Raw genomic sequence first — 17,280 nt, forward strand, 5'->3', positions numbered from 1 at the left:
TACATGTTAGGCACCGTGATATACACGCAGATATGATGACAATTCAAATGTCGTAAGAATTTTGGTGGGTCAGAGACAACACCTCATAAGCGCAAGTGTAGCTGCAATGTAGAACTCTTTGAAGGCCATTTGGTATTACATTTGGCTGATGTCTGCTTAGCTAGAAAGTCAAAGAATCGAAAAGCAAAAGTGTATAACCCCTTTTGATGCCCACCGACCCACAGCTTGTGGCCCTGCAGGGGATGCATAAGCGACCTCTCCCCAAGAAACAATACTACAACAGAACAGAGGGTAGACTACATGGCAATTCTCATGTCCAAGCTCAACTGTTCGCCGCTCTCCTGTCTATACAATATCGAAGAAACTAGGACAGCCCCGTCGTGTTCTACACAACAGGCCTCTCTCCAAGTTTAGGGATTCTAAAGCCCGTCATTGCTTCAAGCCTTACCCATAACCCGACTTGACGGGTCATCACCGATGCTCTCCATGCTCGGCGACGGCCGTGGCCCATGATGGATAGAGAGCACGCTCCCGGCCCTCTTCCTCTGTTGCTCAGCAGTAGCAGCGCCCATGCTTTCGATACCCAGCCCGACCTCGCCAACCCGCCTGAGGACAAGCAATAACGCCGTGCGCAGCTCCAACCCCAGGTCCTTATTCAACAACTCCACACAGAGCGGGTAGAAGTTATTAATATGGGAAGAGAACGCCTCGCGTGGGAACGCGGCATACCCCTCGAGCACATCCACGACGACGGGGCGCCAGGCCATAATGTTCCTGTGCTGGCTTTCCTCGTCGAGCGCAAGATAACCCCGGATGATGTCCTGGCACAGCGGAACCAGCGCAGCCTCCACATCAGCCTTGCTCTCCTGCCGCTCGGGAGAGGTGTCGGCGAACATTCGAAACAGGATGGAGACGTAGGTGGCTGCGCTGCCTGACTCCTGCTTGAGCAGGTTGGGCGGCTGCTTCATGAACCCTTCGCGCCAGAGACGCATGCGCAGGTCCTTATCGGCGTTGAAGCGTTTGGCAAAGAGGAAAGACTTCTTGAGCAGGGCCATGAGGCGGAGGAGTTCGGAGGAAGGGATTTGGGTGTAGACGGAGTCGTTGCTGAAGAGCTCGTTGACCGTTTCGATCATGAGTAGCTGCAAGACACAGCGGCTGATGATGCGGTTGAAGAACCGACGACGAGCAGCAGTGACGACAACAGGCTGCTGCTGCAATGGGTTGTTTGGTTTGAACTCTTCCAGCTGGGGTTGTGGGGTATACTGGCTTTGTGATGTGGAGGACGAAGGAGTTGTCGCAGATATGCTTTGACTGTTTTGGCTAGCTTCACTGTCAGCAGCATTGCTTTCGGGTGACGCAGAGTCCCCTAATTCGGCTCCATTGATCTTCAGTGACTTCTGATCAACGGGCAAAGTGGCCTCTGTGGTCGGGCTAAGAGGACCACCGAGCTCGAGACCACTGGACGGAGGAGCAAGAGAGGCCGTGGAGTTGATAGTTGTGGCCGTGAAGAGCTGGTATGCCGTTGTCCTCTCGAACAACTCGCAGAAAGCGCCGACAATTTTTGACCAATGTTCCGGTGTGAATTTGTAGACATTTTGCAGGATAAGCTGTTGCAAGCAATTGCTACCTATCCTTGCAATGGTGTCATTCTCCTGCAAGATACAAAGAGCGAGAAGTTCGAGAAACCGATCAAGCATGTATTCTAAGGCATCAAAATAATGTGTGAAGAGGGTAATCATGTTGCGAAGGGCCTGAATCATGGTTGTGGAGAGCCAGACCGAAAGCTCCTCGTGGTTCATAGCATTGGTCATTTCCGGCCTGGACCGTAAGACCATGAAGATAGGGTAGAGCTGCTGCCTCCATAGAATGTCCCAAAATTCTGACGGCCAGTCTCCACCATACCTTAACAAGGTCTCGAAGAAGTAGTTGAGGGCGTTAGACCGCACCTCGAGGTCTTCGCCAGTCATGAGTACGTCATGGAAGGCGAAGAGTACTGGAAACCAGAATCCCTCTTCCACAGAAGTACGAGACTGCTGTGAAGGGGACTTCAAGTTCGTCTCGCCTTGACTGGAAGTACCCGGTGCTTTCTGAGATAGAGGGCATTCAGGAGTCTTTAGCATCGTCGGAATGATGGATTTAAGAGTCTCCATAGCCTGCAGGCTCTTCTTCTGGAAACGCATGTTCTTGGAGAATTCAGTAAGGCAGACAATCAAATCGGTGAAGGCGCCTTGCGAGATAACAACACCAAACCTACTCCGATAAACCTGGAGCACGTTCTCGTAGGCCAAGTTGACGATGCTCTCATATGGCTCCCGGGCAGCCACGGTGAAGACGCCAAAGATGGTCCTCCAGCCTGAGCGGATGTTCTCGCCTCGGGCCTGGATCATTTGAATAAGGCAGCGAAGAATCATATCCTTGACCGCAACATTAGTCGAGTTAGACATGACATGCTCGAATGGCTTTAAAAAATCCTTTTGGAACTTGAAGCCTGCCAGCTCTTCAATCTCCAGGAATCTCATGGAGAGCTGGCGTAGTGAGTCGAGAGCGAAGAAGACGATGGCTGTGTTGGCGTGGCAGCCTACGCGATTGAAGTGCTCACCAAGGACATCCCAAATGTGACTCCACTCGAAACGAACACGAGACATATTGTAGTAGCTGATCTCGACGATCTTCTGCAGGCTGTAGGTACGAGGCGAATCATTCGATCCCGAGACTTTGATCTCATCCCAGCTGACTTCAGTCAAAGCCCGGGCAAAGTGAATGATGGCTTCTCTCGACAGATTGGCTGTGTTGGTAAAGATCCGATCGACGCTCTTGATAACTTCGTCCGAGCGACTCTCAAGGGCGATCTCCAGTGAGACACCTTGCGGGCCAGTATGGGCACGTGGACGGCCCTTGCGAACAGAAGACGTCGACTTTCGACGATCAGTTGTCTCTGTCCGTTGGGGCGGAGGCATGAATCGAGCCTTGGAGACATCAGGAACAACGCTTTCGTCCACACCACCGGAAATTAGCTGGAGACGATCAAGTTGGCTGATGCACAGGAGAACGTCCTTCCAGGACTCCTTTAGGTAGTTGCCTTCAGTTTGAGCCAGATCAAGTATTACCTTCAGAGCCTCAACATTCTTCGCTTGCATTTCTCTCGGGTTGTTGAGGTTGGCGGTGTTCTTGAGGGCAGAGATGAAGGCCTCTCGAGGAGTGGAAAGGTCAAAGAGGCAGGCAATCTTAGTGCCCAGCTTCATGCCTTCAAAACAAAGCTTGTTGATCTCAAGATTATGCGTATTCTGTGTCAGGCTAGACAGAGTCGAAAAGAAAGACATCCAAGTAACATCGAACATAGAGCCAACATGCTTGAACGAGGTTGCTGGGATGAACTTGACAATTCCTTTTGCAGCGCTCTTCCTCTGGCTGCGATACAGGTCCCTGAAGAGCTGTTCGGAACGCATGGAAATCTCTTCGGACTGTTGAACGTATGCTTCTCTTTGCAGATCACGCCCGACATTGGACAAGGCCTGGCCAAGCCCAGCAGCAAGGCCTGTAGTCTGGGGGAGAGTGCCAGCAGCTGCTGCCGCTTGTCGTTCGCTCTTGAGAACAATCTCGTTGTTTTGGATGTCTTCATATATACTGATCAAGTACTCATCGGGCAGATCAGCATTGTCGTTAATGCCCCGGTTATTTTTGATGAAGTCCTCTTTCGTCATCCGTTTCTGAACTTGAGGGCTGTGCAGATCGGTATTGAGCATAATGACAGAATAAGCGAGGACATAGGGCGTATCTGCATTAGCAAATGCATTTGGATTGTTGGTAATATAGCGATTGGCGAACTTGAGCATGAAGCGATCGATTTTTTGTGCCTCGCCCGGTAGACGGAATGCCTGCAGGAACTCACGCAGAGCATCGACAAAACGCTTCTTGCTGAAGTCCATCATGTCCACAAAGGCATGCATGATCTCGACATTTTTCTGGTCGCCTTCACCCAAGTACTCGCCAATCTGAGCCTTGTCCAATCGTTCTTCGTGCAAAAGGAAGCGAGCGATGTCCTCAGGCTTGTCACTAGGGATAAACCCTTCCTTGATCAACTGCTTAATACCATGCTTAGGCTTGAAGTTGAAGGCTTTAATCGCATTAGCCAAAGCCGTTTTCCTTGCTTTCTCTTTCTCAAGTTGATCGGGGTCATCGTCAATGACCGGGGTTGACGGTGCAAGTGGCGTTTCCATGCGCGAGGCAGCCTCGCTAAGAGAGGGGTCAATCGAGTATCTAGCATCATCACTCGAGGCTCTCCGATCAGAATTAACGATGGCTCCGTTGGCTTCTGGCCTCCCAGGCTGCGACCAATGAAGGAGAGACCGCAACGTATCCACAAGAGCATCAAGGGCCACACGCTTCATAATGTACTCCTTGGGGATTTCTCCATCCGCATCGTGATGAGTGGCAATTAGAGCAACCGAAAGCGGCGGCGGAAGAACCGTCTTGATCTGCCACTCGCCGGCTGCAATTGCTTTCGGGTGGTGCTCCTGATATTGCAACTCTTGGGCTGGAGTGACAGGGATGGTAGCTGTCGCAAAACGAGATAGATCCTCGACAATCGTCTGGAAAATATTGTCCACGTTCCTGTCACAGTCATAATTAAGGTATAACTCGACCAAAGCCCGCGGATCTTCGCATAACCTTTTGAGAATGCCCACGAAAGTGAGCTTTTGGGACAAGGGTGCGTTCTTCCGGGCTAGGAGGGCCAAGTAGATTTCATTGAGGAATACGGCAATTTCATTCTGCGATCATGTGTCAGCAAGTGAAGGCCCCAATTTTTTTCGCACAAACTGACCTTGAATGGCGCTCTCATGTACTTCAGCATCAGCCAGAAAATTTCGCAGCAAATTTCGAACACCCGGTCTACCGAGCTGGCACCGTTGCGAATGATGCTGAGGCAGAGATAATACTTGATGGCCTGCAAAAAGTGTGTGGACTGTCCATTTTTGGTATTCCTGATCGTGCAGAGGGGCGACGTGAAAACAATGATGTGGTTGTTAAGCAGGGTGTGTATGATATGGAGTGAGATAAGCTTGGAGCGCATGGCCTGGCCACGAAGGTCATAGAGTTGATCCGGTGTCAGAACCTTTGTAGAGAGGTTGCAGAAAGAACGGAACACCAGGTAAGCATCCCGGATGTAGGCCTCGTCTTCGGCATCCAAAGCTTCTGACGACTCTTCCGGAGAACTTTCACTGAGGCTCTGCTCAGAGACAGATCGCCCGGATGGCCTAATGGGCTTGACTTGTGAAACCATGGTGGGCCCATCGCCCATGTGCGAGTCGTCGAAGCTCTTGCGGTGTTCAAGATCTTTGAGTGTCAGTTTCCCGCCTTCATCTTCGGCACCGTCAGTCTGGGCAGCTTGTCCTGTGCCCTCGGTTCCCTCTTCACTGTCCAGCTTCTCGGCTTGTGAATCCTGGTCTTCGGTGCGATCAACCGCCAGACTGCTGCGGCTCTGCTTCAGTCTTCCTAATGAAGCACGAGCCTCCTTCATGTGCAAGCGTGTCTTGACCCGCTCGAATACGGTGCCCACCATCTGGGTAAGTGTCCCTTGTGCCACTTGCTGGTTTGCAGTGTTCCGAGACAGCAGAAAGATATTGTAAACTTGGCGAACTGCCTTCAAAAGGCCGGCGCCGTGCACAATGATCTTGTCATTGAGCACTGCTGCAAGGAGCGACTTGACGATCTGCAGCTGGATCTCCACCAGGGTTGTCTCGCCCTGAAAGCAGTCGCAGATGGTGTCAATGGCGCGCTCAATGAGAGGGGTTTGTTCGGCGCCGTCTTGACTCAGAGCAGAGGACGCTGGGGCAGAGAAGTAGGAGTATGATATGAGCTTGCCAATACAGTCGAGTGCGGTTGTAGTCAGCGGAATAGTGCCGGCTTTAGTGGCCAGCTGGAGCGGCGCGAATAGGATCTCGGGATCGGGGAGCTGCTGGTCGTTCTCCTTGATCGCGGAGAGGGCCTTCTCGGCCAGCTCGGCCAGCTGTTTGTTCCGGCCGGCATGTGCGGCAATGATGTCCAGTGAGGACACCACAAATTTAAGGGAGCTCATGGCGCACCGGCTAAGGGTCGGTTCTAGGGGCAGAGTGCCATTCGCAGGAGCCGGTCAGCGCATCAAGGGACCTTCCAGGACGGTCGATCGGGATGCTTCCAGGGGTCACGGGGTCGCGGGGAGTTATCGATTGCGATATATTGTCTCTTTACTGTCGTGTCCTTCGTCTGATGATGGCGCAGTCCAAATCGACCAGTCTGTTTCTCCTGACGACTTATGGCTTATGCGGGTGCGGCAGGTCGTCGCAAACAGTTGCATGCAGTTGCGGGCAAAACGGGGTTTGCAAATATCCAGAATCAGGCCGTGCAAGTGCGCATGCAATGCAGAAGAAGTTCCGAATTTTTCAAAAAAGCAAGGACTTGTAGTCAACAGTTGGGATAGCGTTCACGATGGCCTGCTAGTGCACGTCGAGTTGGCGCCCTGCCGTCGTCTCGGGTCTTGCTTCGATGGAGATGACAGCAAAACCTCTGGCTTCACGGAGTCGACTGTGGAGCCTGGCCCCTGGCTGCGCCCGAGGTAACGCGGCGCCGACAGCTGCCCGGCAAAGACTCCACCTGTCACCCACCGTGGCCAGCATCCCTGGGAACTGCTGCACGGGCTCCAGAAAGCATCACTGTGTTCAGCTCGACCTTATATATCACAATGTCCATTCCAGCCGCAAACCCTCAGGGTCCTGTGGCTGATGAGTGGGGCTGGTATCTCGAAGAGGTTGGGCAAACTTCCATGTCTTTGTAGGGTGACAACGACAGCGTATGTCAGCAATTTGGCACAAGATCGACTTCTTCAGTGTCCACAAGTATGCTCTGCAAGTGTGAGAGCCGAGTTGTACGAGTTCAAACCGTACAAAAAGAGCTACCACGACGACACTATCTCCGATGGGCAAGCTGTCAAAATAGGGTCTTGGCTGTGGCTTGTTTGGTGGCCAGTACCAGCGGCGGGTCGCTGTCCTGCAGCGCCAAGAACCGCTTCCTGATTGGCGTGCGGACCATCCCAACTTGGTCTGTCCAGAATTTTGGTGAATGGACGGAAGCTAAGCTTCCCAACGACTTGCATCCCACGTAAAAAAACTGGTCCCCCCAACCTGCAATCATCACCATTATCAGTCTCCGATTCCCGGCTCCCACCGTTTTCCCCTCCTCCATCCTCTTCGGTCCATTCATTTTCAATCCCTCTCCGAGCCGCTGCGGCTTCTTTTTGACCAGTTACCTATTCTCAGTGCTTGCGCATTGGGTTTTGTTTTCTTTTTGCGCCTTCTCTAAGCTCCCTCAACCCTTTCCCCACGCATCCTGCCTTCGGCACTATTTCACACCACACACACAAGATGCTGGCCCAAGTACTTCGAAGGCAAGCCCTTCAGCATGTCAGACTTGCGCGTGCCGCAGCGCCCAGCCTAACAAGGTGGTATGCTTCGTACCCTCCGCACACTATCGTTAAGATGCCCGCCCTGTCCCCGACCATGACGTCGGGCAACATTGGTGCTTGGCAAAAGAAACCCGGCGATGCGATTACCCCGGGTGAGGTGTTGGTCGAGATCGAGACCGACAAGGCCCAGATGGACTTCGAGTTCCAGGAGGAGGGTGTTCTCGCGAAGATTTTGAAGGAAACTGGCGAGAAGGACGTCGCCGTTGGCAGTGTAAGTTTGCCCTGTTGATGCTTCCCCACCACGTTCTGCACGGAACCCACCCATGCTTTTGGCAGCTGTTTTGACAGCTAACATCCTGCCCCCACCAATAGCCGATTGCCGTCCTGGTCGAGGAGGGCACCGATATCAATGCTTTCCAGAATTTCACCCTTGAAGACGCTGGCGGTGATGCTGCCGCCCCCGCCGCGCCGGCGAAGGAGGAGCTGGCCAAGGCTGAGACTGCCCCTACGCCGGCCTCGACCTCCGCTCCTGAGCCCGAAGAAACCACCTCTACTGGCAAGCTCGAGCCTGCTCTCGATCGCGAGCCCAATGTTTCCTTTGCCGCCAAGAAGCTTGCCCATGAGCTTGATGTGCCCCTGAAGGCCCTCAAGGGCACTGGCCCTGGCGGCAAGATCACCGAGGAGGATGTCAAGAAGGCCGCTTCGGCCCCGGCCGCTGCTGCTGCCGCTCCCGGTGCTGCTTACCAGGACATTCCTATCAGCAACATGCGCAAGACTATCGCTACCCGCCTCAAGGAGTCCGTCTCGGAGAACCCCCACTTCTTTGTCACTTCTGAGCTTTCTGTCTCTAAGCTTCTGAAGCTCCGCCAGGCCCTGAACAGTTCTGCTGAGGGTCGGTACAAGCTCTCCGTCAACGACTTCCTCATCAAAGCTATTGCTGTGGCTTGCAAGAGGGTCCCGGCTGTCAACAGCTCGTGGCGCGACGGCGTGATTCGTCAGTTCGATACTGTTGACGTCTCCGTCGCCGTTGCTACTCCCACTGGTCTTATCACCCCTATTGTCAAGGGCGTCGAGGCTAAGGGCCTAGAAACCATCTCGGCGACCGTCAAGGAGCTCGCTAAGAAGGCACGTGATGGCAAGCTCAAGCCCGAAGATTACCAGGGTGGCACGATCAGCATCTCCAACATGGGCATGAACCCGGCTGTCGAGCGTTTCACTGCTATTATCAACCCTCCTCAGGCCGCCATCCTGGCTGTTGGCACTACTAAGAAGGTCGCTGTCCCGGTTGAGAACGAGGATGGCACCACCGGCGTTGAGTGGGATGATCAGATCGTTGTCACTGCCAGCTTCGATCACAAGGTTGTCGATGGTGCTGTCGGTGCTGAGTGGATGCGGGAACTCAAGAAGGTTGTCGAGAACCCTCTTGAGTTGCTTCTCTGAAAGGTTCTCTAAACAGGGGGTATGGTTTGAGGAATCAGGATTCCGGTTTAGAGTGATTTAAGGGAACGGCATGGGTGGTTTATAGAGGATTACGGGAACTCTGGTGACGATATAAGGAGCCGTGTTCCATCATATGAGGTGGCCAGATTGGGAGATACTTCAGTGCTTGCTGGTCAGGTGCCGCCACCACAAGGGCCTCGGCGACTTAAATCGCATCCTATTCGCAACGTGGAGATCCTCGACCGGCCGTTTCAAGTTCATGGCTCCTGATTTCTTTTGTCTTTTCATGATCATCTGTACATTGACCACATTAATCGCGTCCTGGGTTGTTTAATCGAGCATGGAGTTTAGGCCATATCTGGTTTTGCGAGCTGGGCGATGGTCAAAGTTCTATGCGAGCTTTTATGCAAACACTGAGACAAGTTTAGTGTGGCACACACTCAATCGCATGTCTTTGGGGATGATGAATCTTTTTGTTGACAACGCAGTCTTTGATATAATTTACCAACTCAGACTCAACCTCAACAACGGCATGGTACCTATGCGAGCGTCTCAGCAACCCAGATGCCCACACTATTGAGTTCCGAGTCTCGATTTTTAAATGTAATCGTTTCACCTATCATCCTAGTTGTAGGTTATACAGCCATAATATCTCCACAAGAAATTTCTACCTTATATGTTGTGACATTTTCACTCTTTGCCTAAACATGTATCGCTCACGGGCGGTGACACATTGTTGAGATGTCGAGGCATTGACCCCTCGTCGAATGATTTCGTAGTACTGATTGGCTGATGGCTAATATCTGCCCCACCTCGTACGATACAAAAAGCCCACTCGAAGCCGAAAATTTCAACTTCTTTTTTTCACCAATCATTCATAAACCTTCCTTCATATTCACTCTGGATAAAGTCTTACACCATGGCTGTCTGGAGGGGAAACTGGAGGATAGATCAATTCTTGCACTTACCCTCTACTTCTGGCAGCATTTGCTGCTCCGTCGGGAAGTAGAGAAAATTTCGCTCGATACATTTTATCCATTGCTCTTTGCCAGTTTGTCCTCCCTGGCCTTGTGAGCAGCGTGATGGATTGGTGATGAGAGACTTATCCTATGGCAAGCTCGTATAGATGACAAGTTGCTTTTGTCACACACCGTTGACTGCGTAATTTTGTGTTGAACTCTGCCTCTTTGCCATGACAAGTCAGGTCCGCGGCACATGTTGTTACCGAAATCTAGATCCAGATCGACTGGTTCCCTTTCTCCTTTGCCATTTGAAAGTTACTATGGGGAAAGAGCAGCCATTCAATGGTTGAATGGACGTTCGGGGCACGCCGCAAGACACGGCACAGACTGAGATTCGCCCATCCTCTGGAACAAAAAGGGCGGACAATCGGTGGGGAAATCGTGGCGCGGAACACAACACACAGTGGGAACTTTTTACAGCATTTTATCTCCGACACTCCCGGCTCCTGTCGCTCGCTCTATCAAAGGCCGCAGACCGCTGGGGAGGTTGGCTGGGTTTTCGTTGGCGACGAACATGTAACGCAGTACTGCTGCCAGCTACATGTCGCTACGCAACATAGGCTGTTTGGACAAACGGAATATCAACAGGATCAGAGAGAGCCGGGACTGTTCATTGTGTGGAGAGCTCGGCTCTCGCTATCCCGACGAAGCAGAGGGGTGGCCAAAGGGAGACAACGCTGGCCGAAACCTCGAATTGTGGATTATATGTCGGCCGTCGTGTGTTGACCATCGGCTCCTAAGATCTGATTATTCAATGTCCCGCTGTCGCCTAAAGTCTAAGGTTCACTACACTTTGCCATGTGGCTAGCACAGATTATAGCATACGTACCAATTCTTCTGCAGCGTTTGGCAGCCAAATTCTCAGGACTGTGAGCAACCCTTTGTCCGGGAATCTCCAGGTGGGGAAGTTGCTGAAGGCGAATGACGAACACCTGCCCGCCTCGCTCGGCCCTAGGGTCTAGGTACCTACATCGACTAGCTGCAGGCCCTACAGTCCAGGATCCATCGGAATGTTTTAAAGAGTCCAGAGATGCGCTCGAGGGATTTTGGCCATTCACAGCATTTAAAACTTGGGCGGAGGGAGGGACAATGAGAATCTTATCTCTGGGGAGTTGCAGTGGTCCGAAAAGTGCTGACTGGCATCGTGGTTTCACAGGGTATGCGCCAAGCCTACCGGCCCACACTCACAATGGCACCTCGACTGTGGAAGGGAAAGACAATGGACAATGTGGAGGATCTGAAGGAGCGGAACACCGAGTCCGATCCTGGTTCAATGATGAACGGCTTTATGGTACGAGGTTGGCAGTGTACCTGGCAAGCTTTGCACATCCAAAGGTAGAGGTTGGGGAAACTTCGGAAGGACGATGCTTTTAATAGTGATTAAATGTTTCCTATGCCCCTCCCTGTGGTGAGCAGCATCACCTAAAGACGGATGACACCGTCAATTCGCCGTGGAAGATGACAGGAAACCTCGGCTTTGAAGTCTGCGATCTGCTCGGGCATCGGTGGCATTGATGAACTGGGTATCTCGGCCGCAGCTCGTCGCTTGTCGCATGGATGGGAGGAGGATGAACATGATGATGCACGTGCTTCTGGACAGGGCTCGCCCAAACAGCGGACACCCTGCCTTTTCGGCTCGGGGCTCTGTTCCGTTTCACCCAGCCGGCCGGCAGCGGAGATAATGGTGGCCCTCATCCCATGCCAGCCCAGGGTAGTCTTGGCACATGCTCCCGAACGCCGACGCCGTTTTCTGTCTGTTGCCGGCGAGATGTCGCCATCATATGGCGGGAGTTTCCGCAGTCTCAATCACAGGTCATCGGCGCGCAACAGCTTCCTGACTCCCAAAGCTGGCATCGGGCAGGCAGAGACTCGGGCGAGCGCGCAGCCGCGTGTTCAGTAACGGGGAAAATATCTTAAGACAGATGAAGTGGCATTTTATTTTCTGGCGATGATGCCAGCGTCAACGGAGGACTCGCGCCTCTTGCGACGCACGACACACAATGGAACTGCTCGGATCTGGATAAATCTGGGCCTGGCTTGCGATTTCCCCGGTCCAACCGACTCTAGCCAATCCCGGGATTTTGTGTCCGACATTAGCCCATAAGAGGAAAGTGTCGGTGATTAGCTTCCCAGCCTGCCCCAGCCCCCGCATTCCCGTCCGAAATGCCGATCTGAAGTGCAGCCTTCCAAGCAGAGCAGCCCGCCAGAGCAGAACATAGCAACAGCGCCCGCATAGCCTGTCCAGTGGCCGGCGGGCTCTGGACAACTCCCCATGCGGATTATGGGCTGGACGCTACGCGACGGCTACGCTGCGGATTGGATGTTGTTCCTGGGCTGTTGTCCCTATTCGGCTGTCCTTCAGCCTTCGTGCTTTCATGCTCCATTCAATGTTGCTGTTGTGGGCGCCGTGCGTTTTGCGTGCTGCGTTGGAGGTGTAGGCGCAGTGCGGTTTAACCGTCGTGCGTATTTTGCGTGTCCTGCTTGCTCCATCTCCCCATGCCCCCCCTCCCCCGCCATGCTCCATAGCTGGTCGTCCACGCCCCATCCTCCATGACGAAAAGCCGCGGGGGTCGGGTGCCCGTCAATGCAAGGAAGTGAACTGGGGCTCTGCCCGACAAGAGTGTGAAAGAGCTGCGTGGACTGCCATCCATCCTGTTCATCTTGCCTGTTGCCCATTTGCTGTGGTTCACTTACCGTCCAGGGTTTCGGTGTGCTGCTGTCGCTCCATCCATCCCACTTGCGGCCGACCTACCACCCATAACTTACCACCTACCACCTACTAGTGGCCTACCTCAACTTTACTGCTTCTCCCAGGACTGGACCGGACCGGCAACATCTTCATCCATTGAACAACCTGGAAGAGCTAGGGCACGTAAGGCACCTTACCTAACCTTTACCTGACCTGGCTGCCAGCTTGCCCGCCTCCTGGCTCACCTACAGATTGCCTTTCCGACCCTTCAAGGCTCGTCAGCCAGAGCATCTCATCGTTGCTGCCGGCGATCTGGGCACTGACTGACGCGATCGTCCGATCCTTGTCGTTGTGTAGCCCGACAGCTATTGTTGCTTTCCCTTCCCTTCCCCTACCGCCTACCTGCCACTGATTTTTTTTTCTCTTGCTTAATTTTTATTTTCTTCTTCTATCCTGCTTCCCTCTCTCCGGTCGCACCTGGGGATCCTGTCCATGCCTTGCCCTTTTCCGGACGTCTTTCCTCGCTCCTTGAACGCCAACTCCGAGCGCCTTTCCTGTCGTTGTCGCCTTCACCCTTCCGGGGCTCCACCGGAAGTCGACTTTCCTCGACCCGGCCGCGGTCACGGACGCGGACGTGGATATGGACACGGACACTGATGCTGCTGCTACTGCTGCCCCGGCCCTGTCGCCATCAGCAGCCACACCGACCGGCAGCAGCGGCGGCGGCGGTGCTGGCGGCGCCGGCAGCGGTAGTGGGAGTGGTGGTGGCAGTGGTAGCGGCATCAAACTCGCAGAACCCCGGCGGCGCAATCGCCCGGCGCTGTCGTGCATACAGTGCAGGACACGCAAAATCCGATGCGATCGCAATGAACCCTGCGCAAGCTGTATGAAGTCCAAGATCGTCAATTGCACCTATGAGGAGGCACGTCGCCCGAAACCACGCCTGTGGAGGCTGTCGCCTGCTCCAACTGCCGCCCATCCCGAATACTCTCCCAATGGCCCCGACGAGCGCATGGCTGTAAACACCAGTTTTACTGTGAGGGAAGCCCCTGGGCCTCTTCCGCCTCCAACGTCGAATCCTTCCTCTACAGGTCAGCCCGCGGGGCTACAGCGACGCTCACCAGACCCATCGTCGGCTCCAAGCCCTCTAGGACAGCTTCACGGCCTCGGTCTAGCTCCAAATAGCGCCTCGATCTCTGGCAGCACAGCTGCTCTTGCCGAGAGAGTTCGGCAGCTGGAACAACAGCTTGCCGATGCTCTTGGACGCCCAGATCACGGCTTACCATCTGTGAGGTCGTTGCATCATACTACAGGACCGCTCGACGATGGACCCTTTTGTAAGCCGCAGGCGGCCAACTTTTTGGGTAATGGAGATAAATTCGTACGTTATGCTACCCGTGTTGGACTTCAATGTTTTAAGTTGGGTTTGTTCGGGGCATGTGGCATGTTTACAATGCTGTCCGACATACATCATTGCCACTCGTCGACAGCAGTCATTATACCACGAACGATTGACTGACTCTATGCCAGTTTCCTCTACTCGTTAGTGTGGCAGATCGGATCGAGTCGGACAAATCTTGCGACGCCTATTTCTTTCTACAAAAGTGCAGAGAGCTGAGCAGCGCAATTGCATCCACACGAGTTCCTTCGAAAACTCCTCTTCAGCTCGGTCACTCCATCCCAGCACAGGCAACTGCCCGGCCTTTGGTTGAAGCCTACTTCAGAACCTTCGAAAGTGTCTACAGGATCCTCCATGCCCCAACATTCTGGCAAGAGTACCGGGAATACTGGCAAAACCCTCCAGCAGCCAGTCCCAGCTTTGTTGTCCAGTTGCAGCTGTGCATGGCCATCGGGACCTGTTTTCAGGACGATGTCATCCGTCTTCGGCACTTGGCATCTCAGTGGATTTACGAGGCAAAGTTCTGGCTAGCGACTTCTTCAGATAAATCCAAGGTCAGCATCACTACGCTTCAAACTATGTGTCTCCTTCACCTAGCCAAGGAAACTTGTGGGATAGGGGGCAATCTGTCCTGGGTAAGCGCTGGTTCCTTGCTCCAAACTGCGATGTTCCTCGGCCTCCATCGTGACCCAGACAACCTTCCAAGGATGTCTCCACTCAAAGCCGAGTTGAGAAGACGACTTTGGGCCACTGTTTTGGAGATTGTTTTGCAATCCAGCTTAGATACCGGTGCTCCTCCGCTGTTGACATTATCCGATTTCGATACCCGTTCACCGTCTAACTACGATGACGAACAACTCCTTGACTACGACGAGCCCCCGCCCTCACCGAAACCCCCGAACGTGTTCACCCACAGTACAGTTCAGGTCGCCCTCCTCCGATCCTTTCCTGTTCGGTTGTCGATCGCGCAATATGTGAACCATTTCAACTCGTCTGCTACATATCAAACGACATTGAAATGGAACACAGAATTGACCAATGCATGTCGAGCCCTCCAGGCTACCTTCCAGCCCTTCTACGATCCAGCGGGCATTCTCCCCAAACGACTATCATTATTCCAACTTCGCCTGGCTGAGCATATGGTGCACCGCTTCTTCCTGGCTCTTAATCACCCCTGGTTATGGTCGGCGCACAACGATTCCGCATACTACTTCTCCCGTAAAATGTGCGTCGAGACGTCCCTCAAACTCTACCGTGCAATCGCCACAGGGTCTCCTGCGGGAGACTCAGGAACCGCCAGTCCTACAGATGACTTTACGCGATTAGCAACGTGTGGCTACGGACCTTTCCGGTCTGCCCCTACATTGGCTGTTTTAACGCTCTGTCTCGAACTCTTGTGGCAGGTGCAGGAGGATCGTCCCTTCCGGCAGAGTCTGGGTATTGACCACCAACAACCTGAACGACTTGGTGCTGGCAACGAGTCAGATGTCAACTCATCTGTGGGTATCGGCATCGGTAGCGGGGCTGCCCCTCGTCACGACTTGCTCGAGGCTGTCAAGTATTCCATTGGCTGGACACAACGACGGATTCGGAATGGAGAGACGAACATTAAGGCCCATCTCCTGTACACTGCGCTGCTGGTTCAAATACAGGCATTGCAACGGGGGGTCTCGGATGTCGAAGTCGAACGTCAAGTCTTCGGCGCCGTCAGCGAAGAGTTGAACCGGTGTTGGCACCTCTTGAAGGATGTAGCTGCCAGTATCGGGGTCATACCTCCTTCGAATGGTGCGCCGTCATTGCTGGATGGACCGAACTCAGGTGGATGGTCTGCTTTGGGGACTGGATGGTTTGCATCATCGAAGTCGGTAAGTGTGTTCGTTTCGAGCTACCTAACTCCTTTGGGTCGGTATGCTGAGAGTCGCTGGTTGCAGGGCGCCGTTCGTGGGTTCCATTCGATCTTCGACATACATGATGCCGACTTCTTTATTGGCACCTAAGTTGTGACATCTTGAAAGATCCTCCGCAACCTGCTGGCTCCGAGTTCCGGTGATGTTGGGGGCAGCTTTCTCTTTGTTCCTCTGAAGTTAGTGCGGATGTTGGGATTTGTTCCCTTGTTACCAACAAAATACCCGTTTGTCGGCATAGCAAGGGGTGCATGGAAAGTCCGGTCACTTTTGTCTGGGCTAGTTCCTGCAAACTGTTGGCCGGGTGACAGGGATAGTTGTAGAGTCCCTGTGGTAATTATATTGCAATAGATACCCTATGTTTCCATACATCAAACATGATATATCATTGTTCTTACTGCTTCAGCGCATATTGCTACGTTCTTAAACTATCAACATTTTCGACGATCTTTTCCAGAGATATACTCTGTGGATAGTTGTATCGATCAATGAACTAGGTTATTGAACGCTATGTGCATTCAACATTTGCTAAGTGTTAAACTTGCGGTCAGAGGGCTCAGGTTTCCTCTCGTAGGGATGAGTTTCCAAACAACTCCATCTTCCTGCTCTTCAACGTATCCTACAGTTATTCCCTTGCGGGAACTTTTCAGGGTTGTGTTTTCAATATTTCCTCGGAGTATCCTGAGCAACAAATGTTTGCGCAAAGCACCATACTCCCAGATGCACGATCAATGAGAACTGCAGTTTGTCCCAAGACTCAGATGCCTGCGTCCACCCAAACCTGGTTGTCAGAAAGCCAACTCATCAGGAAACGCCTCGCCCATTCGCTCCGTGACTATCAGGCTACACAAATATGTGTGAGACAACAGGGCTAGTTGCCCCGTCTTTTCGGTGAGCCGCACCCTCACATACGGAAACATCGGAATGAGTAGCAGCGATCAGCAGGTTTGATGTAACAGTCTCATCCCTCCAGACCGCTGCTCAAGTACCTATCCAGCTGAGAACCCACTCGAGAGAGAGCAAACCTGGTTGACGGTACTCCATAGGGCGCAAGAACCATAATGGCTGCATATTTGGATGTTGTGCAAAGAGCAGAGTGTGTAAAAATCTCCGTGATATGATAGAGGAAGGTCCTGGTGTCTGCGGCCCTGTCATGGTTCATAGAGCTGGTCGTGACGAAAACGCAAGCTTCGGATGTTTCTTGGCTTGTCTCCAAAGGGGAAGGCACCAAGCCCGGAGGAGAAACTGGGGTGCATGTTCCGCAAACTTTTTCGGTGAGAACCGTCCTGTAGGCATTCCCGGAATCTCACTTTTTCTATTTTTGGTATCTGAACCCCGCAAATCTTTCTTGGCCCCTGTCGTTTTTGCTTTTACTGCCCGATGCTCTG

The 17,280-nt window shown here is 53.0% G+C and overlaps 4 protein-coding genes across 4 annotated transcripts; 3 read left to right on the plus strand and 1 right to left on the minus strand.

Moving 5' to 3' along the window:
• Nucleotides 1–437: 437 nt before the first annotated feature.
• Nucleotides 438–6,076, minus strand: CTHT_0032010 (uncharacterized protein; the record flags this gene model as incomplete). Its single annotated transcript, XM_006693579.1, has 2 exons — nt 438–4,769; nt 4,823–6,076. 2 exons carry the CDS (start codon nt 6,074–6,076, stop codon nt 438–440), a joined length of 5,586 nt encoding a protein of 1,861 aa, XP_006693642.1.
• Nucleotides 6,077–7,397: 1,321 nt separating this feature from the next.
• CTHT_0032020 (pyruvate dehydrogenase complex-like protein) lies at nt 7,398–8,878 on the plus strand (the record flags this gene model as incomplete). Its single annotated transcript, XM_006693580.1, has 2 exons — nt 7,398–7,709; nt 7,811–8,878. 2 exons carry the CDS (start codon nt 7,398–7,400, stop codon nt 8,876–8,878), a joined length of 1,380 nt encoding a protein of 459 aa, XP_006693643.1.
• A 2,211-nt stretch (nt 8,879–11,089) lies between these two features.
• On the plus strand, nt 11,090–11,800 carry CTHT_0032030 (uncharacterized protein; the record flags this gene model as incomplete). The annotated part of the gene is made up of 2 exons (XM_006693581.1): nt 11,090–11,191; nt 11,384–11,800. The coding sequence occupies 2 exons, from the start codon at nt 11,090–11,092 to the stop codon at nt 11,798–11,800; spliced, it is 519 nt and encodes a 172-aa protein (XP_006693644.1).
• Nucleotides 11,801–13,229: 1,429 nt separating this feature from the next.
• On the plus strand, nt 13,230–15,985 carry CTHT_0032040 (uncharacterized protein; the record flags this gene model as incomplete). Its single annotated transcript, XM_006693582.1, has 3 exons — nt 13,230–13,970; nt 14,120–15,853; nt 15,920–15,985. The coding sequence occupies 3 exons, from the start codon at nt 13,230–13,232 to the stop codon at nt 15,983–15,985; spliced, it is 2,541 nt and encodes an 846-aa protein (XP_006693645.1).
• Between the last annotated feature and the right edge of the window lie 1,295 nt (nt 15,986–17,280).

Source organism: Thermochaetoides thermophila (assembly GCF_000221225.1).
Source record: "Thermochaetoides thermophila DSM 1495 unplaced genomic scaffold scf7180000011816, whole genome shotgun sequence".
Classification (NCBI taxonomy): Eukaryota; Fungi; Ascomycota; class Sordariomycetes; order Sordariales; family Chaetomiaceae; genus Thermochaetoides; species Thermochaetoides thermophila.